Source organism: Tursiops truncatus, chromosome 10 (genome assembly GCF_011762595.2).
Source record: "Tursiops truncatus isolate mTurTru1 chromosome 10, mTurTru1.mat.Y, whole genome shotgun sequence".
Classification (NCBI taxonomy): domain Eukaryota; kingdom Metazoa; phylum Chordata; class Mammalia; order Artiodactyla; family Delphinidae; genus Tursiops; species Tursiops truncatus.
The window spans coordinates 42,226,615-42,249,828 of NC_047043.1; the positions used below are offsets into that span (position 1 = coordinate 42,226,615).

Genomic DNA, 23,214 nt, shown 5'->3' on the forward strand with positions numbered 1-23,214 from the left:
TCAAGGGTGAACTCCTCCTAGTGGCTTTCCCCAAGGGCCCTCACCCTTCCATGTGAAGAATTAATTTCCCCTTCATTTGTATTTTGTATTCATTTGTACAACACGTAGTACATACTTACATCATACTGCTTAGCGCATTGCATTATAGTTATTAAAGCCTGTGTGTGGCAAGCTAACCCCAACCCCTGCCTCAGGCTATGAACTGTAAGGATCTTATTTACTCTCCTTGTGTACCCTGTGCTGGCCACATGTAAGTTGCTCAGGAAAAGCATGTCCAACTCAGCTGAATTATCTGGAAAATTCAATCATATGGAAACCTCATTTCCCAATAATGCCAGATACGTGAGGGGTGACTGAAGAGAAATGCCTTCTACACAGAATTTGGGGCTGACAGCTTCACGTGAAAAGATTAAATGAGTGAAACGATGTGTATTAAGTTTTTACCAAGAAAAATAAAGATTTGGATAAATATCAGAACACTTTTAAATGGCACGCATTGACATATGAGTAGGGATAAACAGGGAGGTGGGAGATAGTAGGAATAAAACATATAATTTTAAGAGTTTTAGGTCTTGCTAAGATAAATAAGTGCGAAAAGAGATGACATCATGGGTCTGTCTCTTTCATATTTGATCACATAACATTGTCAAAGGATTTCTAGATGAGATGGTTAACAGACCAGAGAGCGTCTTGAATATAAAACATATCTATAAAACATCAGTCTAAATTACTTCAAGGATCCCCACCTTGAAACTCCTAGATGATATGTTATGGGAAGTGAGCTTTAAATATGTGAAATTATACACACACACACGTTTGCATTGTCAAATGCACTGCCTTAAAGAGTACAGTCTGCACTGACTTTTCAATTGTTTCTTAGTTTAATTCAAAACACTATTACACACTACTATATATAAAATAGATAACCAACAAGGACCTATTGCATAGCACAGGGAACTGTAGTCAATATCTTGTAATAACCTATAATGGAAGAGAATGTAGAAGAAAAAAATATATATGTATATACACGTATGTATAACTGAACCACTTTGCATTATACCTGAAACTAACACAACATTGTAAATCAACTATAGTTCAATAAAAAATTTTTAAAAAAGAAACAGTACATAAATAAAATCCACAAGTTTGAAGACAAGTTTTAAGAGGTGACCTTAGGCTTGAAAATGTCTAGAGGTACAAGTTTATTTTCATATATCCATTTTAGTTCTTGATTTGATAACTATATGAAAACATAAATACTCAACAAATAATATTTGGATGTTAAAATGTGTTTCTCAAATTGAAATTCTTTCCATTTTACTGTGATCACATGATATATAAATGAAGTATCTTTAATCCTTCCTCCTCAATTTCAAAGAATTAAAGTCAAGGTTCCCAATTGGCAGCAATATTTTCCATAAAACAGGGGAAAGAAAAAAATTTATTTATCTTCATTTGCTGTGGAAAAAAAAATGCCTCTTGTAGCTTAAGAAAAAAATAAGAGCAACTTATTTTTTTAATCCTTTATTTTGTTCAGTTTAGTTTTGATTTTTGCCCCTCTCTACCTGGAAATGTTTGGATGGTTATTTGGTAAAGAAACATGTAACATACTGTTGTTTCATTATCTTCACTTGCTCAACTATGCTTATGCTTGTTTTGATTACAAAAGTAATTTTCACTATAAAAATTTAGAAAGTACAGAAAAGGGGGAAAATTAAAATTTAAAATTACCTGCAAGCTTTCAATGAACACTTGCTGCTTCCTTCCAATCTGTTTTCCACATGAATTCATCCTAACATAATTATGTATATTATGTGTAAATAAAGTTTGTTTCCTGTTTTGTTAAATTAACATTACAGCCTGAGCACTTTCCAGTGTTACTAATATATTTTTAAAATACAATTTCTACTTGCTCTATGAAGTATAGCATTTCCATTTTCCATGAAACAAAGTGCAACTTTTTCTCTTCTGTTTAAAATTAAAATGTTCTCAGTCTATGCTATGGTAACCAATAATACTGTGAAAAACATTTATATGTGAATCCTTTTCTAATTTTCTATATCTCTGATACTTCTGTAAAATAAATTCATAGATAAGCAGTTTCCCATCCTCTTGAACTGTACTTTTTTTTACATCTTTATTAGAGTATAATTGCTTTACAGTGTTCTGTTACTTTCTGCTGTATAACAAAGTGAATTAGATATGTGCATACATATATCCCCATATCCCCTCCTTCTTGTGTCTCCCTCACACCCTCCTTATCCCACCACTCTAAGTGGTCACAAAACACCGAGCTGATCTCCCTGTGCTATGCAGCTGCTTCCTGCTAGCTATCTATTTTACAATTGGTAGTGTATATATGTGAATGCTGCTCTCTCACTTCATCCCAGCTTACACTTACCCCTCCCTGTGTCCTCAAGTACATTCTCCACATCTGCGTCTTCATTCCTGTCCTGCCCTTAGGTTCATCAGAGCCATTTTTTTCTTTTTTTAGATTCCATATATATGTGTTAGCATACTGTATTTGTTTTTCTCTTTCTGACTTACTTCACTCTGTATGACCTCACTACACCTCACTATCACTCACTACAAATAACTCAATTATCCACCTCACTACAAATAACTCAATTTCGTTTCTTTGTATGGCTGAGTAATAATCCATTATACATACGTGCCCCATCTTCTTTATCCATTTATTGGTTGTTGGACAATTAGGTTGATTCCATGTCCTGGCTATTGCAAATAGAGCTACAATGAACATGCTGGAACATGTATCTTTTTGAATTATGGTTTTCTCAGGGTATATGCCCAGTAGTGGGATTGCTGGGTCATATGGTAATTCTATTTTTAGTTTTTTAAGGAGCCTCCACACTGTTCTCCACAGTGGCTGTATCAATTCACATTACCACTAACAGTGCAAGAGGGTTTTCTCCACACCCTCTCCAGCATTTATTGTTTGTAGATTTTTTGATGATGGCCATTCTGAATGGTGTGAGGTGATACCTCATTGTGCTTTTGATTTGCATTGCTCGAATGATTAGTGATGTTGAGTATCCTTTCATGTGTTTGTTGGCAATCTGTATGTCTTCTTTGGATAAATGTCTATTTAGGTCTTCCACCCATTTTTGGATGCATTGCTTTTTTTTCTGAAATTAAGCTGCATGAGCTGCTTATATATTTTGGAGATTAATCCTTTGTCAGTTGCTTTGTTTGCAAATATTTTTTTTCCCATTCTGAGGGTTGCCTTTTCATCTTGTTTATGGTTTCCTTTGCTGTGCAAAATCTTTGAAGTTTCATTAGGTCTCATTTGTTTATTTTTGTTTTTACTTGCATTTCTCTAGGAGGTGGGTCAAAAAGGATCTTGCTGTGATTTGTGTCATAATGTGTTCTGCCTATGTTTTCCTCTAGGGGTTTTAAAGTGTCTGGCCTTACATTTAGGTCTTTAATCCATTTTGAGTTTATTTTTGTGTATGGTGTTAGGGAGTATTCTAATTTCATTCTTTTACATGTAGCTGTCCAGTTTTGCCCCACCACTTATTGAAGAGGCTGTCTTTTCTCCATTGTATATTCTTGCCTCCTTTATCAAAGATAATGTGACCATACGTGCATGGGTTTATCTCTGGGCTTTCTATCCTGTTCCATTGATCTGTCTTTCTGTTTTTGTGCCAGTACCATACTGTCTTGATTACTGTAACTTTGTAGTATAGTCTGAAGTCCAGAAGCCTATTTCCTAAAGCTCCATTTTTCTTTCTGAAGATTGTTTTGACTATTCGGGGTCTTTTGTGTTTCCATACAAATTGTGAAATTTTTTGTTCTGGTTCTGTGAAGAATGCCATTGGTAGTTTAATAGGGATTATATTGAATCTGTAGATTGCTTTGGGTAGTATAGTCATTTTCACAATGTTGATTCTTCCAATCCAAGAACATGGTATATTTCTCCATCTGTTTGTATCGTCTTTAATTTCTTTCATCGGTACCTTATAGTTTTCTGCATACAGGTCTTTTTTCTCCATAGGTAGGTTTATTCCTAGATATTTTTTTCCTTTTGTTACAGTGGTAAATGGGAGTGTTTTCCTAATTTCTCTTTCAGATTTTTCATCATTAGTGTATAGGAATGCAAGAGATTTCTATGCATTAATTTTATATCCTGCTACATTACCAAATTCATTGATTAGCTCCAGTAGTTTTCTGGTAGCATTTTTAGGATTCTCTATTTATAATATTATGTCATTAGCAAACAGTGAAAGTTTTACTTCTTCTTTTCCAATTTGTATCTTTTAATTTCTTTTTCCTCTCTGATTTCTGTGGCTAAAACTTCCAAAATATGTTGAATAATAGTGGTGAGAGTGGGCAGCTGTTTTGTTTTCCTGATCTTAGAGGAAATGGTTTCAGTTTTTCACCATTGAGAACAATGTTGGCTCTGGGTTTGTCATATATGGCTTTTATTATGTTGAGGTAGGTTCCCTCTATGTGCACTTTCTGCAGAGTTTTTATCATAAACAGGTGTTGGATTTTGTAGAAATCCTTTTTTGCATCTGTTGAGATTATCATATGGTTTTTATCCTTCAATTTGTTAATATGTTGTATCACATTGATGGATTTGCATATATTGAAGAATCCTCGCATTCCTGGGGTAGATACCACTTGATCCTGGTGTATGATCCTTTTAATGTGCTGTTGGATTCTGTTTGCTAGTATTTTGTTGAGGATTTTTGCTTCTATGTTCATCAGAGATATTAGCCTATAGTTTTCTTTTTTGTGTGATATCTTTGTCTGGTTTTGATATCAGGGTGATGGTGGCCCATAGAATGAATTGGGGAGTGTTCCTTCCTCTGCTATGTTTTGGAAGAGTTTGAGAAGGATAGGCATTAACTCTTCTCTTAATGTTTGATTAAGTTCGCCTGTGAAGCCACCTGGTCCTGGGCTTTTGTTTGTTAGAAGATTTTTAATCAGAGTTTCAATTTCAGTGCTTGTGATTGGTCTGTTCATATTTTCTTTTTCTTCCTGGTTCACCCTTGGAAGGTTGTACTGTTCTAAGAATGTGTCCATTTCTTCCAGGTTGTCCATTTTATTGGCATAGAGTTGCTTGTAGTAATCTCTCATGATCTTTTGTGTTTCTGCAGTGTTATTCATTACTTCTGCTTTTTCATTTCTAATTCTGTTGATTTGAGTCTTCTCCCTTTTTTTCCTGATGAGTCTGGCTAATAGTTTATCAATTTTGTTTATGTTCTCAAAGAACCAGCTTTTACTTTTATTGATCTTTGCTATTGATTCCTTCATTTCTTTTTCATTTATTTCTGATGTGATCTTTATGATTTCTTTCCCTCTGCTAACTTTGGGTTTTTTTTTTTTGTTCTTCTTTCTCTAATTGCTTTAGGTGTAAGGTTAGGTTGTTTATTTGAGATTTTTCTTGTTTCTTGAGGTAGGATTGTATTGTTATAAACTTCCCTCTTAGAACTGCTTTTGATGCATGCCATAGGTTTTGGGTTGTCGTGTTTTCATTGTCATTTGTTTCTAGGCATTTTTTGATTTCCGCTTTGATTTCTTCAGTGATCTCTTGGTTATTCAGTAGCATATTTTTTAGCCTCCATGTGTTTGTATTTTTTACAGTTTTTTTCCTGTAATTGATATCTAGTTGCATAGTATTGTTGTCAGAAAAGATACTTGATACAATTTCAATTTTCTTAAATTTACCAAGGCTTGGTTTGTGAACCAAGATATGACCTATCCTGGTGAAAGTTCCATGAGCACTTGAGAAGAAAGTGTATTCTGTTGTTTTTGGATGGAATGTCCTATAAATATCAATTAAGTCCATCTTGTTTAATTTATCATTTAAAGCTTGTGTTTCCTTATTTATTTTCATTTTGGATGATGTGTCCATTGATGAAAGTGGGATGTTATAGTCCCCTATTATTATTTTGTTACTGTCGATTTCCCCTTTTGTGGTGGTTAGTATTTGCCTTATGTAATGAGGTGCTCCTATGTTGGGTGCATAAATATTTCCAAATGTTATATCTTCTTCTTGGATTGATCATTATGTAGTGTACTTCTTTGTCTCTTGTAATAGTCTTTATTTTAAAGTCTATTTTGTCTGATATGAGAATCACTACTCCAGCTTTTTTTGATTTCCATTGCATGGAATATATTTTTCCATCTCCTCACTTTCAGTCTGTATGTGTACCTAAGTCTGAAGTGGATCTCTTGTAGACAGCATATGTACGGGTCTTGTTTTTGTATCCATTCAGCCAGTCTATGTCTTTTGGTTGGAGCATTTAGTCCATTTACATTTAAGGTAATTATCGATATGTATGTTCCTATTACCATTTTCTTAATTGTTTTGGGTTTGTTTTTGTAGGTCTTTTCCTTCTCTTGTGTTTCCTGCATAGAGAAGTTCCTTTGGCATTTGTTGTAAAGCTGATTTGGTGGTGCTGAATTATTTTAATTTTTGCTTATCTGTAAAGGTTTTAATTTCTCAGTCTTATCTGAATGAGATCCTTGCTGGGTAGAATAATCTTGGTTGTAGTTTTTTCCCTTTCATCACTTTAAATATGTCCTACCACTCCTTTCTGGCTTGCAGAATTTCTGTTGAAAGATCAACTGTTAACCTTATGGGGATTCCCTTGTATGTTATTTGTTGTTTTTCCCTTGCTGCTTTTAATATTTTTTCTTTTGGTTTAAGTTTTGATAGCTTGGTTAGTATGTGTCTTGATGTGTTTCTCCTTGGATTTATCCTGTATGGTACTCTCTGTGCTTCCTGGACTTGATTGACTATTTCTTTTCCCATGTTAGGGAAGTTTTCAACTATAGTCTCTTTAAATATTTTCTCAGACCCTTTCTTTTTCTCTTCTTCTTCTAGGCCCCCTATAATTCGAATATTGGTGTGTTTAATATTGTCCCAGAGGTCTGTGGGTCTGTCCTCAATTTTTTTCATTCTTTTTTCTTTACTCTGCTCCCTGGCAGTTATTTCCACCATTTCATCTTCCAGCTCACTTATCCGTTATTCTGCCTCAGTTATTCTATATTGATTCTTTCTAGAGTATTTTTAATTTCAGTAATTATGTTGTTCATCACAGTTTGTTTGATCTTTAGTTCTTCTAGATCCTTGTTAACTGTTTCTTGTGTTTTCTCCATTCTGTTTCCGAGATTTTAGAGTATCTTTACTCTCATTACTCTGAATTCTTTTTCAGGTAGGTTACCTATTTCGTCTTCAATAAATTTGGTCTTGTAGGTTTTTACCTTGCTCCATCATCTGTAACATATTTTTTGTCGATCTTTTTTTCTTTGGTTTTTTATGGGTGGTACTGTATTCTTGTCTTACTGGTTGTTTAGCCTGAGACGTCCAGCACTGGAGTTTGCAGGCAGTTGGATAGAGCTCGGTCTTGTTGCTGAGATGAGGACCTCTGGGTGGCCTCACTCTGATTGATATTCCCTGTGGTCTGAGGTTCTCTGTTAGTCCAGCGGTTTGGACTCAGAGCCCCCACCACAGGAGCTCAGGCCAGACCTCTGGCCTGGGAACCAAGATCCTGCAATCATGTGGCTGGCGAAGTAATGGTCCCTAAAAGACATGGACATCCAAGTCCCTGGAACCACCTGGCTGATGCACAGCAATGGGGTCCAAAGTTGCCAGAAGGGCCGGGCAGTGGCCTGAGGAGCACAGGGTGGCCTGGTCTCCTCAGAGTCAGAGCCAGGCCATCTGCATTGCCTGCAGCACCCAGAGTGCCAAGGACTCCACTTGGGCTTGACAGAAGTCTGCACCCCGGATTCATGTCTGAGGCCCCTTGAACTGTATTTTAAAGGAGAATTTAACTATTTATCTAAAACTTGGGTTTTCAGGAACAAGTTCACAGATAGCTCCAACTGCTCATAAGTTGGGTGGTGTTCATTTCATTACTAGACTTAAGAATGTACCAATTCCTTTCATATGAATCAAAGATCAGCTAATTTTTTATTAAGGAAAGTCACCTAGCATCATTTTGCTTACTTTATCTTAACATAAAGAGTAGCAAATGGTAGCTACTGTTATTATAGTAACCACCTACTTTTGGTTACCCTTTGTATACAACCCTCTAAATCCTAGTAAAATAGTTGCGCTTATTAAGCTGTTAACTGATATATTTATTAAGTATCAACTCTCGTCTTTGCATTGTGTTAAGCACCAGTCTTTCCCACATCATTTGAAATATTTTTATTGTTCTGAAATACTTATTTTTGCTTTTATTTTTGTCTATAGATTTTTAAACTGAGACTCCAAGATGTACATCAATTTCCCCATGTGGGAATTCCGAAGACCCTGCTCTTATTACTATATGCTACCATTTTCTACAAAGGCTTTGAAATTCTACACAGAAACCTGAAATACACTAAGAGGCGTATGTGCTGTTTCTATATCTTACGTCCCTTAAATGTCTTTCTTTGGCAGAGAAAGTGGAGTGTTAAAAGGGGATCCTAGATTTACAGACAATTTACAGACAATAGCACAGGGTTGCATTTTCTTACACTGTGAATTAATGAACCACTGGCAGTGGATGACTGCCTTTTTCAAAGATAAGGAAGGCATTTTGTGAGAGATTCTCCCACCTGGTCAATGATACATAAAATTGAAATGTACAGTATGCATGTGTACATTTGTATGTTTCAGATATTGAAGCAAATAATTGGGGGGAAAAATTCCATACCCATTAACAAATACACAGAAGACAATAGGTATAGCATAACCCTACAGGAGAAAATCATAATTCAGCAACAATACTTAATAGTAAATGTTCAAAAAATGTGAACTTGGTAGAATTGAATCAATATTGAATTGAATTTACTGAATTAAAAATTTCAAAATAATTTTCATTAAATTGAGTAGAATCCTATCCAATCTCTTCCACCCTAGAGTCTGGAATTGTAGAGTGAGACAACACCAATCAAAGAGGTACATGTACTTTAGATTTTAGAAATCATTTTCAAAGATTTAGGAAAAGTATCAGTGAAATTCTGGATCTTAGAGTAGATTAAGTACACATGTTAAAATAAGTAAAGTCTTAGCCAAATTATACCCAAGAATACTCAAAGAGCAGGCAGATGGAGTTGTAGAAACATTGAGAATAATATGTTTAACATCAGTTATAATTAGAGAAATACCAAAGTTTCAAGATAGACAAATGTTCCATTTTTAGAGAGAAATGAAACTTCCAAAAATTATGAGATCTGATTAAGCATCAATACTCATAAATATTTCAAATGTATTATTAATAAAAATCAGCATGGGTTCATTCATAAATAAATCTATATATTCTTATCAATGGACTCTTCTATTAGTCCTTTATTCTCATCATTGTTATTATGTTTTAAATTATGTAACTGTAGTTAACATACTTAGAAAATAGAGTGAAAGAAACCTCAAAGGGTAGCTAGTTCAATGGATGACATTCAAAAATATCCTGAGCAGGGCTTCCCTGGTGGCGCAGTTGTTGAGAGTCTGCCTGCCAATGCAGGGGACACGGGTTCGTGCCCCAGTCTGGGAAGATCCCACATGCTGCGGAGCGGCTGGGCCCATGAGCCATGGCCGCTGAGCCTGCGCCTCTGGAGCCTGTGCTCCGCAACGGGAGAGGCCACGACAGTGAGAGGCCCGCGTACCGCAAAATATATATATATATATACCCTGAGCAGATAGAACAATGGACCTAAATAAAAGTTAGGACCTTTAATTGTGATCAGTGTAAATGTCTATATTTAGTTTCAAACAATTAATTAATAAATAGGGGCTTGCTGTACAAACATTTCCTGTAAAAAATACTTGGTATGTTGAATAACCAAGTACAAATTCAACTTTCATAAAAATATATTGTGAATGGTCAAAAGGTAAGATAATTCAAGTATTTTAGGATATGTTCATGGAAGAAGTATCCCATTCACGGGTAATGATAATTTCAGAACTGTATCAAACAAATTCATAGTGCTGAGACTAAAAAAAAAAAAAAAAAAAAAAAAAAAATCACTTAAGACACTATCCCTTCTTTAAGGAGCTCACCAGCCCAAGTGTGGAAACAGATGCAGAAAAGAAGAATTATAAATAAAATATTTGTTAGCTATGGCAATATAATTAGATGGTATTTGGAGCATTATTTTCAATTCTAGTCATTTAATTTTAAAAGACACCCCCATTATTTAGTATTTAAAAGAATAATGTAGTATGCCAGGCTCTGTCCCTGTGAGAAAAAAATTAGTATCCTCATTTTATAACTGGAACCACAGGACTGAGATTTAAAACAAAAAACAAAAAATTCACCCACAGACAAATAGCTAGTACATGTTAGAGCTGAGAAAAGAACAGAGATCTTTCTGCCTTGAAATTAGTGCTCTTAAAATAACAGTATACAGAGATCAGTATTTATTAAGGTGTGTCTTGCTAAACCAGTGTTTCATAGGATATTAAGTATTACAGACCCAAAGAAAAAGATTCCATAGTCAAATAATTTTGAGGAAGACTAGGAAAAACCGAATTGACAAGTTTCTTTACCATAAAGACCTTGCAAGACTTTACTATTCTGACATGCATGGTGAATCTCCTAAAACACGGTCTAACAAGTAGACTTTTCAAATGCTTTTGACCCCAGAAGCTTTTTATTCTTTTTCTTTATTGAGTATTATGAGGGGCTAGTGTTCTATGGAACACCCATTGAGAAATCCTACTCACTAGAAGACCAAGAAAAATCCAAAGGCCAGGAACTAGAAATATTCAGTAAGGAGAGAAAGAGGCCTTAGTGAGCTCATGACAGCTGTCTTTAAATATTTATCTCATCAAACAAGGACATAGCATTTCATCAAAGGGAAAATCTAGATTTAATGAATGGAAGACAAATTTCACCTCAATATAATATTCCAATAAGAATTTTCTTTAAAAATGTAAGAGCTGTCCAACAAAAGTGCTAATCATTTGTAAAAGGTGTTACCCAAGCAATTTCTGCACTGGTCTGAAAACACCACTAAAGTCCCTTTCTAATTCTTATATGTGATGGCTCATTTGCAGTAATTATCAGCTGAGGTTATCATACATTCAGTATTTCAGATTCTCTGTCTATTTTTGTACCATTTTGAATTAAGCATTTTATAGACAGAAGACATACAGGTTAACTGTCAGAATCTATTGCAAATACAATGTCTTCCATCAAAATCCACATAACACTACACAGAGTTTACACTATGCCAGGGAAAAATAAAGCCACTCTTCTCCAATTTATAAAACAACAAGTAATTTAAATCATCTTAATTATAAATTTCATATGTGCAGAATAAAATGAAAGTTTTCTCATTTACAAAATGAGGTGAAGGGCCTGAAAATCACATACAGGGGAGCATGAGACCCTCTAGCACACAGATTGGTGTAAGGAGTAGGAAGAAAAAGCTGTGAAATGTACAAGACACATTTCAGATCAGTTACATGTATCTTTCATGTGTCTATACCTGCCTTGATGCCATTACACTCAAAGAAGCATGATTTGATAGACCACGTGGGTTATCAATGGATTTTACTACAATGTAACATTTATTTGCTAGGATAATAAGTCAGATATAAATTTGATACCTATTTGTGTATTCCTTGATGATCTGATATATGCTAATCTTAATTGTTTCATTTTCAAATCGGCTGTTGCTCCGGTCCTTATATATCCTGAATTCTGCTGCTGTCACTGCTTCTCCATGAGGAATCTGAGTAAGATCAAACCGGAATTCTTTGTAATGCCTTCGCTGGTGAGAAAAATCCTTGTCTCTTTCAACTGGAAAAAAAAAAAAAGGAAGTAAAAAGTTAGGCCTTTATAAAGTATGGAAATTAATGGTAAATTCTTTCACTTTGAAAACAAACAAGCAGGATGTTATAAAACTGGGAAAACATAAAACCACAGACTCATATGTGTTTCCAGTTGAAGGAAATTCCACAAACCAACAGCCTTTAGTTCAAAAGCAATATAACCTCTGTGGTTTTATACAAATTCCTGGCTCCTAAATGGAAAGGTTATCCAAAAATGTTTTTAAAAGTGAAGGTTGTAAAGTTATTACTAGTGTGTATCAAGTACCAGAACAGAGAAGGGTTCATACAGGAATTAGCACTCTGTGATAGAAAGCTCCAGAGTTCCAGGTGAAGTCAATGGTGAGATTTAGCACAGTCGAGGGAGGAAAGTCGGAAGGAGGCCGGAGAAGCTGCTGGCACAGCTGGGGCTGTGTTTATGAAATTTTAGAGGTCAAGGAAACAAAACAAATGCATTTTCACAAGAAAGATTGTTTCTAAAGTGTCTTCCCGGGTGATGTTTTTCCTCCTTTTAGCAAATGCAAAGCTCTACCTTTTTTAATGCACTTTCATTAGTTCTTATAGATTATTGAGTACAACCCCCCCAACCCGTGGTGCAGCATCCAGTCTCCCAAAGATCTCTGTTCTTATGCAAATTTGAGAGAGGAACATATTTCCGCCTTCAGCAACCTTCCCACCAAATGAGGTCAGAGAATTTTTCCTCTTGGGAATATTAAGGAGTGTTGAGGGATTCAGGACAGTGTCAGGCATATCATTACATAATCCAGCCTTGTAAAATGATGTATTATTGGATACAGTCTATGCTTGTTACTGAGCAGTGTTCTTGGCCTTTCCTAATCAATAGAAATTGATAAAGAGGCCAGACAAGAAATTCAGACAAGGCTTTATTGGGGGCCCTGCTATAGCAGGGGGGAGCAAAAACAAGTAAGAGTTTTCCTTCCTTGCTCCCAAGTTGGGGCAAGCTGGTTCCTTATATGGGGTGAGGGTAGGGGTGTGTCCAGGAGTTGGGCCAGAGGGGTGGCTTGCCCACCGCTTACGTGGTGTTGTGTGCAGGGGGCATGCACAGTACCTTGCTTTTGCTCCTGACACCCTGTTTTTGCTCCAGGCTCTTCAGAAGTGGCAATTGGGTTTTTGGCCTTTTTGTATCTTGTTGTCCATAATTTGCCCCAACTGCTCATGAACGCAACTATATTTAGTCCCTTATAGGTTTTTTTTGTATTTTATTGCTTGAGGAGAGATGTTTGTCCAGGTGCAAGCACTGCAACAAAGGGTCCCAGGTCCCAGATCACAGCCTGTCTCATGCTGGGTACCAAAATCTTTCTTAAGGAACCACCTATTAAAAGGGTTCATTTTTAGTAATGCAATATCATTTGATGGAATTAAGTTTCTCAGTGCTGGTAGGTTTCTCAAAATCTCAGTTACCTAAGATAATATAGGACAGATTACAAAAAAAATTCACTGCAAAGCATTGTGTTCCAAGTGTCTCACAAACCTACAATAATTTTTTAAAATATATCCAGTGACATTTCATTGCTGAAATGTTGTTACAAGAAGATAAAAGATGTATGCTATATAAACAATTCACAATGTTCAAATATTGGATTAAGACACAAAAAATATCTTTAGGAGGTTAATTGAAATGATACCAACACTGCTAAAAATATATGAAACTTGGGATCCTTAACTAGAGGAAGGGTCAAGGTTAAGGAAGAGAGAAGGCAATCATGATCATTGAGGAGTGATTTTTGGGAACCCAGGCTGCTGGACTCCTAAATTCTAGTGCCAGACAGGGCTCCATGTCTGAGAGGAAGTTCATGACAAAGGAACCCACAATTCCTTGCCTTCATCCTCCAAAATAATCTCTGGTTTATTTTCTCCAGAGGAGTAGGAGATGGTTTAAGAGAGCTAGGAGCTCAGCCCCACCTCCATCTCAGATACCTACACAAGCAAAGAGGAAAATGTAAGCTACACCTGGACTTGGTGAGAACAGTGCTCTCGGGCTGCCTGGCTACACCAACACCACCTCCCATGACTCATGAGGTTTTGTTTTATTTAAGTATCATTATCTTGGTCCTAAGAGAGGTCCATTCCCCTGGAGAGATCATTAATTAACTTTCCCTAAATAAGGAGGATGACTACATTTTTAAGATCCTATTTTGGTCCATAATTTAAACCTCTTTTCTGTCTGAGCTCCAGCTGGCGTTAGTGTAGACTGCTATGAACGGGTCTCCATCTCCAAAGTGTAAGGACAGAAAACACCTACAAACTGGATCTCTAATAACTAGAGTGTACGTATGAATATTAAAACTAGCCACAACTCTTGTTTACAGAAAAACTACATTTTTTTTTAAGAATCAATTTTATTTATTTATTTATTTTTGGTTGTGTTGGGTCTTTGTTGCTGCATGCAGGCTTTCTCTAGTTGTGGCGAGCGGAGACTACTTTTCGTTGCAGAGCACAGGTTCTAGGCGTGTAGGCTTCAGTAGTTGTGGCACGCGGGCTCAGTAGTTTTGTCTTGCAGGCTCTAGAGAGCAGGCTCAGTAGTTGTGGCACACCGGGCTTAGGTGCTCAGCAGCACGTGAGATCTTCCCGGAGCAGGGCTCAAACCCATGTCCCCTGCATTGGCAGGTAGATTCTTAACCACTGAGCCAACAGGGAAGTCCCAACAAAGAACTACATATTTTTTTTTAAGAACTACATTTAATTCACTGTAAAATTGTCTTTTCTGATCCTAATTTAAACAAAGTAGATGACATCATGAAACAGTATTTAAATAGAACCGCTCTAAGCATTTTATTGATATTAACATATTATACTTCATAACAACCTATGAAGTAGGTTCTATTATCTTCCTCATTTTGAAGATGAAGAAACCGAGGAGGCAGAGAAAAGAAATACCTTGCCAAAGAATTTGAATCCAAGCATTTGATGCCACCAAGCTATGGTTCTTAAATGCCAGGATAGGCTGCTTCTGCTTCTAAACTACTACTTTGTCCTAATTTACTAAGTATTTATGCTTTAATAAAGATCTGATAAATTAGGAGTTTGGGATTAACAGAAACACACTACTATATATAAAATAAGTAAAAAACAAGGACCTATTGTATAGCACAGGGAACTATACTCAATATTTTATAATAACCTATAATGAAAAAGAATATATTTATAATATATATTAATATATGTATGAATCATTTTGCTGCACACTTGAAACTAACACAACATTGTAAATGAACTATACTTCAATTAAAAAAAAAGAAAAAGAAACAGAAGAGTGATCTGAAATCTTGCATTCACAAGTCCAAAATCCAAAAAGCTCTGAAAACTGAAAATTTGGTTTCAACTTCATTTGGCAGAAGAACTGGAAATTAACTGATCTGAGGTGACTTTAAAGTCCCTATTTATCTCACTTTAACTTACTGGTTTGCTGCAGAAATGTTCCTGGTGTTTGACTACGTGACACTGTCCCAGACTCTGCTTGAGGAGTTCCATACTTTATGATCTAGGCATTCATCAGTCATTCAAAAATATATATTCTCTATTCTGAAAGTCAATATTCAAAATTCTAAGTGATAACAATCATTATTCAATTTTTCATTAACAATCAGTTTTATATTTGAAATTTAGACAAAAATAACTATAGTCTTGGGCATAAGGGCTTTGACATAAGTTTGTTAGGGTCCAATCTAAAGCATGCACCTGCATAATGCAGATGAGTATTGAATTCATATTATGTAAAGTCATCTACTGTTCTGGAATCCCCTGTGAGATGTTAGTGTAATAAAGTGGAAAGCTAGAATTTCAGCTGTTATTATAAAATTTCAGCTTTCTGATCCAGGCTCTTTAACCTAACCCCTTAAGGGGGCAGATTTTCAAAGAGTTTAATAAAATTTTATATTAAATACACCACACAGAATAAAGTTGTAGTGCAGATTTGTCCAGTGATTCAAATTCCTATATCCTACTGCTTTGAATTATAATTGCCCTGGTAAATTCCATGGGACATGTTGCAGTGAGTAATGGAATAAAAGTAGTATTTATATAGCGTTGCACTCCTAAAGATGGTCACAAATATTCACAAGGTAATCTCAGTTACCTAGGGAGGTGTCAAATATTAATATCCCTGACTTAAGAATAAGAAATTGGGTGATAAAAATATAAATAAATAAAATACATTTATGCCAAAAAAAAAAAAAGAAATTGGGTGATGACAGCTAGGCAATAACAGATGTCTGTCTTCTAAAGCCCATTGTAAATCTTTGTTCAATGTCCGTACCACCTACATAATGACATCCTACTTAGAGACTAGTTCGTTGTTAGTACAGGTGACGACCCTTGAACAGTATGGGGTCCAGGAGAACTGACTCCCTGTGCAGTCAAAGAATCTGCATATAACTTTGACCCCACAAAAACTTAACTACTAATAACCTTACTGATAACACAAACAGTTGATTAACACATATTTTGTATGTTATGTGTATATCTACATATATTTTGTGCACTCATGACATACCTAACTTTCTTTTAATTTTCCTGATATTTCTAGGTTATGCTGTTCATGTCTGAGTTTTTTAAATTGCTGCAAATCTCCAAAAAATTTTCCAATATATTTATTGAAAAATATCTACATATAAGTGCACCCGTGCAGTCCCACCCATGTTGTTCGAGACTCAACTGTATATTCATACAATGTTAATCAGCAATATACAAAAATGTGGAGAACATGTGGAGAAGCAAGGGTTTGATCATCAGTGTGTAATTGGCGTCTAACACAATACAATGCCTGATCCGAAGAAGTCTTCTAATAAACATTGGCTGAATGAAAGACTATGAACAGATCAAAAGCTGGTTCTGTCTTTTCACTCAGCACCATCCTGCTGCATTTCCCATTGACTGAGACCATGATAATTTATTTAACTCTCATTTGGTAGGGCATGTATTTTATTTAATACTCACTTATATCCATAAGTTTCTATTACTTGCTCAAGAGCCCACAACCTATAATTGGGAGAGAAGAGATTTCAACCCAGTGTCAAGATTTCAACTCGCAAAGCCCTCAACAACAGGACCCTGTGTGTTTGTTTGTTTTTTCTGGATGTAGTTTTGTTTTTTTAATCTAATTATCCCCTCAGGAGAGTTGATATTTCAATGCTTACATTCTCCTCTACGAGATGCTCCTACCCTATAGAGGATGCCATACTCCGCTCCTTCTAGAACTCATTTCCTCCAATCTTTATCTTAGCAAAAGTTGTATCATATTCACTTATTTAATACTGATTCCATTTATTATCTAAGAAAATGTTTATGAATAAGCAAGTGATTGTATTCACGACCTGAATTAGCATTATATAATATCTCTATTAGCATGCAACTTTTCCTACAACTATATTTTAAAAACAGCACAACCAAAACAGATGAAAGAGAACAGACACACACATTTCATATTCCTTAGATGTAAGCTTTTTATAGGAGCTATCTTTGCCTTGTTCATATTGTGATGATTTTATATATTAAATATATTATGTTTCTCCATAAATTACAGTGTGCTGTATAACACATTGCAATTGTAAATGGCTTGAGAAGCTTAAAACATAAACAAATAAACAAATAGAAAAAAATCATTATAATGTATACTATTTGGGGGTTTGATTCATAGTATATTAAATATTTGGACATTTCAACTCACTTTTTCATTTCTATGTTACATCAACAAAACCATGTGTGAGTTTCCAAAACATCTTTATTATCATTTCTAATAAAATCTGTGTTACCAGATTAAAATCTGCCAGACTCCATAAAAGTCATAATTACGTTCCTATTTAGTGCTAGAAGAGATCTCCTCATTCCCAGACAAGACAAAAAAAACCAAAGTGAAACAAACAAACAAAAAAAAAAGCAGAAGGGTAAGCTCACTCAAGCCAGACCCAGACTTGTCCAAGGAGATAAAACGACACAAGGGTTAAAACAGGCTGAGACCAAGAGGTTAACACTTGTCTCTGGTGGAGACCATTTCCTCATCCCATACCATAGACACCATTTCTCTCACTTGAAGTGGAAAGGAGAGTTTAGGAACAAATATAGCTAGATTTAAAACACACATCCTGTATCAGTTGATTCACCTTTGAAAACTGCACTTAAAAAGAGAACACATGTATATGTATAGCTGATTCATTTTGCTATAAAGCAGATAGCAACACACCATTAAAAAAAAGAGAGAGAGAGAGAGAACACAACCACCTGTCCAGACGGCTATTTTCATAACTTCTTACATATCTAACCAGATCAACAGACTGTATTTTGCCAAACAGCCATGAAAACATGACACTGATGCCTTGCACTCATCTCCCACTGTCATTTATGATACATGCTTGTTTTGAAGGTCGTTACATGTAAACCAGTGACTATCACCATAAATTAAACAAGCCCATCAACACAGAGTTGTTTATTTACCTGAGCTGATAGTGGTCCACAGTGCTCTCTACAAAAATTAAAGAGTTGCTTTCTGCATATACATACACACCGACTTACAGAAAAGAAACCATCAAAAATCAGCAAAATTGATACAGCTTACCACTCAAAACATGATCATAACGATGGTAGGGAATGTACCTCCTTCTGTCTCCAGGAAGCAGGTTTTGTGTCTTCCAAACATTTCCATCTATGAACCAACTAGAACAACTGAAAGGTCACCTACACTGACAGAACCAGAGAATGAATTTATTTTTATAGGTTGGTTTTTTAAAACAGTGGCAACATCAAAGAATACAAGAGGTAAAGTATGAATCAGAAGACTCACATTCCATGAGTCATGGGCTGAGAGTGAAAAGAAACAGGATCGCCTTTATAGAAGCACCAAACTACATTCTAAATGCTCTAAATTGCCAAAGTTCTGCAAAGATTAAGCTTCTTGTGTTTAAAGACAAGACGTACGCTGAAGCCTTTTATTTTTGAGATATAACTTAACAGAAGTTAATGACTGATGGCAGTCTCTTTTCTCCAAACAGACACCTCTCTGAATGACTTTATCATAAGCAGAAATTGGATAGAAATGTCCTGACTAAATATTTTGCTGTCTACAGTATCTGAAGAGTAGAACTAATTAACAGAGGATTGCAGTTTTATCTATTTAGTGATTTATCTGCTGTCTTAAGGGGATGCATCCATGGGCAATCGGTCTTAATCTCCCACACAAGGGCTGTAACTTGGAAGATTCAAATAGAATCAGTAGCTGCAAGACAAAGATAGCGTTTTCCCAGGAGTGCAGCCAGCTGTTGAAAGAATACAGATCATTGTTTGCTGCTGAGTGCAAAAAATCATTAAGAGATTACTCATAGAATTATTACTTATCTGTGTTACATTTTAAAGTGAAAGAAAGAAAGCAAAATTATCTTGTGACTACCAAGATGTCTCCACAAGAGACTACCAAGATCCCGCAAGGCATCTTTCACTGACTAGTCCACTGAGAAACATAAACTTGGTCCTATAAAGGTCTATTCATTGGTCAGTGAATGCACATGTTACGTGTTTCTTTGAAAGGATAACCATCCCAGAGAGTGTGGTAAACTCCAGATTCCAGAAACCCTAAGAGCCTCTTAATACCACAGCCATGTGTGACTTGAAAAAGGGAAAATTGTCCTCCTGAGTGGTTTGTTTCAAAGAACAATTTCAATTGACTTTCGAATGTCCTGTAGTTGAAATACTCTTGCTGGTATTCATAAATGCTTCATGAATACAGTTTTATAAGGAAGAAAAATTGCAAAAGAAAGGTGAGATGGTTAAATAATTTAAATGTTGTCCTATGATAGCTAAACAAATTAATTTCCTGAATCAATTAAATACACAACACATAATTTTGAAATTTACAAAATTGAATTAATGATCCAATAGTTATATATTATTTTGATTTAAAAAACATGAATGATTTAGGGACACAAAGAATTAAGTCTTAAAGAGAACAGACTTGTGGTTTCCAAGGGGGAGGGGGCTGGAGGAGGGAAGGATTGGGAGTTTGGAATTAGTAGATGCAAACTATTATATATAGAATGGATGAATAACAAGGTCCTACAAGATCCTACTGTATAGCACAGGAAATTATATTCAATATCCTGTGATAAACCATAATGGAAAATAATATGAAAAAGAATATATATATATGTATAACTGAGTCACTTTTGCTGTACAGAAGAAATTAAACACAACGTTGTAAATCAACTATACTTCAATAAAATTTTAAAGAAAAAGAATTAAGTTTTGTGTAAGACAGCTTTGGAACAGGGAGGAAGATGGTCTCAAGGTCTACCCTCCCTCCTCAGACTGGATGGGCCCAGCACTCAGCCCTCAGGGGTTAGTAGAATACAATAATAATAATAATGATACATGTCAAGCATTGGTATGAAAACTGATGTGTTCAATAATAAATAAACAATAATAGCAATAATTATTGATTTCTTAAAATTAATATATTTCAATTTTTTTTTCTCCCTTATTTGATCCAATCCCAATCCTGGCTGTCAGGGGGCTGCTTTTCTCTTTCTCACATTCCATATATACTCATCTTGATTATCCTAAAAATAGCCACTGTGATCCCTCTAACTTTATTCAAGCCCCAAATATTGATTGGATAACTGCTCTGGGCCAAAGCCTAATAGTTAAGGAGATTTGAGAAGCAAAGAGATAGGAGCTCAGGATGAGAAGGACAGATGTAGAAAAGTACCATTGTGGCACAATCATGTTGGGGTTTGGGAGGGACATGTGTGGGGGCAGAATAAGAAAGGAAGGAGCAGCAAGCTGTGCAGCAGGCTTCAAGGGGAGGTCATTTTGAATTTGGTCTTAAAGGATTATCACCAGGGAGAGAAAGGAGTTCACATAGATGAAAAGAGATGTGAAAGCTTAGGGCCAAAGGAGCGAATAATAAATTGTTCATTGTCATCGCACATGTTGGGTCTAGGGTGGACCTGGACCCTAGACCTAAGATCCTCTAACTTAAGATGCTTCCCACATGTCGGAGGTTGAAATCCCAATTCTACTTAAAACCTCCAGTTTGAATTCTACAAAGACTACTTTGAAAACTCTCACCCACATTAATTTCTCCTGCTGAGAGCCCCAGAGCCCTTGTCCTCTTCCTCCCTTTCGAATACAGAGCTGTCATGATGGGACCACAGTGAACAGTTGGATTTGAGGTGAGAAGAATTTGAATTCAATCTTAGTTCCCTAACCTATTAAAAGAGTGTGATATTAGAAAAGATACTCAACATCCCTGAGCCTTTATTTATCCATCTTTAAAATGGAGGTCAATCATGAAAGGCCTTCTCCACAGTGTGCTGTAGAGGTTAAATAATATTTGAAAGAGAGGATCATAGCATAATGGCTGGAACAGAGCAAGTTCTCAAAAAGCAGTGGCTATTGTGTGAATTATTTTCTATTTGCACTGTAATTATTATGTCACCTTAGATTAATCCCATAGAGTAAGATACTTCATAGGAATATCCATGTTTTTCTTTTTGTTTTATCTCTTACCTTTGTATTTCTACATATACAACAAACAGGACTTTTAATACAGTAAATAGTCAATAAAAGTTTAATTGTAAAAAATTGCTACCTGGCTTAAAACGTAGCCACGCTGATGATCAAAATGTCAATTTCTTTATCTGGAATATAGATATATTAATAAAGGTGATGACTATTACCATTTTTTAATTTTGTTATAGTGTTTTAATTTTGTTATAACAAAATTAAAGAGAAAATTTTTTGGTTTTTTAATTTTGCTATATAATTTTGTTATAGTGTTATAGTTTTTAATTGTGTTATTTGTTTAGTTATAGCTATATAATTTTTACATAGTGTTATAGTAGCATTAAAAAAATCAGTCTAGATTTTTACAAGAGTGGGTAGTTAGAAAATAATTGTATTTACTTGATACCTTGTTTAGATATTTCACATCTACAAGGTAGAGAACACATTTTTGACATTCATATATTATTCACCAATCCAATCAGATTAGCTGGTTCTGACATACTTCCTCTTTAAAGGAGTCTGAAAGTCACTTACTTTTATCCCTGAAGACAACAATACATCCTGACATATAGGAAATATTTTGTTATTTTTTTGATTATAGGCATTTTATACAGGAAATAATTAATTAGAATTTAAAGCAAATATTCATCTTTTGTGGGTTGGATATTAATGTTAAACTTCAAAAATCAGTTTAGAATTAATAATCACAGAGGATGGTACCTGATTAATTCATTTTGCGTAATAAAAAATGAGTACTTAATGATGAGTAGATATGCTTAGTATGTAAATAATGGATTTCAGTTACACTATGTATAAATATTTGAGAAAGTTTGTGTTTACCTACAAGAAGTCAATGTAAAAACACAACTATCTGATAATCACCTTTTGGTAAATATTTATCTCATGTTTTCTTCAGTGGAAAAATCTGTGGGGTTTGTAGATTGCCTGGCAGCTAGAGGTCAACCATTCCAATCTCACCAGATTTCACTGAATGACTTTGTGAATCCTTCTGCTCCATCAGTAAAATAAAACAGTCCATCTTTAACCACCTGAAGGTGATAGAGGTTACAGTAAGTGATATACAGCAAAGAACCTTCCTTTATACTTGGGTACAATGAAATGATAGTTTATCTACAATGAATACTTGCAGTTATCTGACAAAAACAGGTCAAAGGTTTTGTGAGTTTTCTTCTGAAATTGCTCAAGGCCTTCTCTAATGACTGATAATTGAAAACAGAGACTGGGACTCCCAAATGTGATAGGTGACAGATGAGCAGTAGATTAATGCCAATACTTGGTTAGGAGACACTAAAAGTTCAGGGGTCACAGGAATTAGCCATTGTGCTACTGTGAAAAGACAGACATCAAAAGTCTATTATCCCCTTAATAGCTCTTCCCTGAGCCTGAAATCTGTTCTCACTTGCTTTGGTTATAATTTAGAGATCTCTCGATGCCATGATACACATGATGTCAAAGTGAAACCACTCACCCTAAGTGTATCAATAGTTAGGGTTTGCATGTTTTTATTTACATAGTAAAAAAAAAGATTGTTTTCATATCACATTCTTAGTGTACTCTGCTCATTTTGGAGAATTTCAGAAACATCTTGTCCAGAAAAAAGAATAGTTATACTTAATGGAGAAGAGGAAAGCTAGAAAACTTGACATTAAATGTGTACAGAATTTCTCTATGGGGGAAAATGAAGGAAGTTTAAGACAGTTTGCATAGTAGAAAGGAAATGAGAATTTCTGTAGCTGAACAAATAAATAAATGTCTTTCTCACATGAGCTCCTTTAAGTTTTAAATCAGTATGATAACTTTTATAGAGTTCACTCAAGTTCAATCTGTGGTTCAATCCATCATTTTGAAACAAAAGCAAACTCTACATTTTTTTCTGCCTGATGGGT

The 23,214-nt window shown here is 35.3% G+C and overlaps 1 protein-coding gene across 2 annotated transcripts in view; it reads right to left on the reverse strand.

Annotated features, from left to right (window-relative positions):
• BMP5 (bone morphogenetic protein 5) overlaps positions 1-23,214 on the reverse strand; it is a 119,135-nt gene that overhangs the window by 51,655 nt on the left and 44,266 nt on the right. For both annotated transcript variants that reach the window (XM_019931396.2, XM_019931395.3), the window contains exon 2: positions 11,573-11,765. In XM_019931396.2, the coding sequence (XP_019786955.1) occupies positions 11,573-11,765 (193 nt within the window). The remainder of the gene's footprint in view (positions 1-11,572; positions 11,766-23,214) is intronic.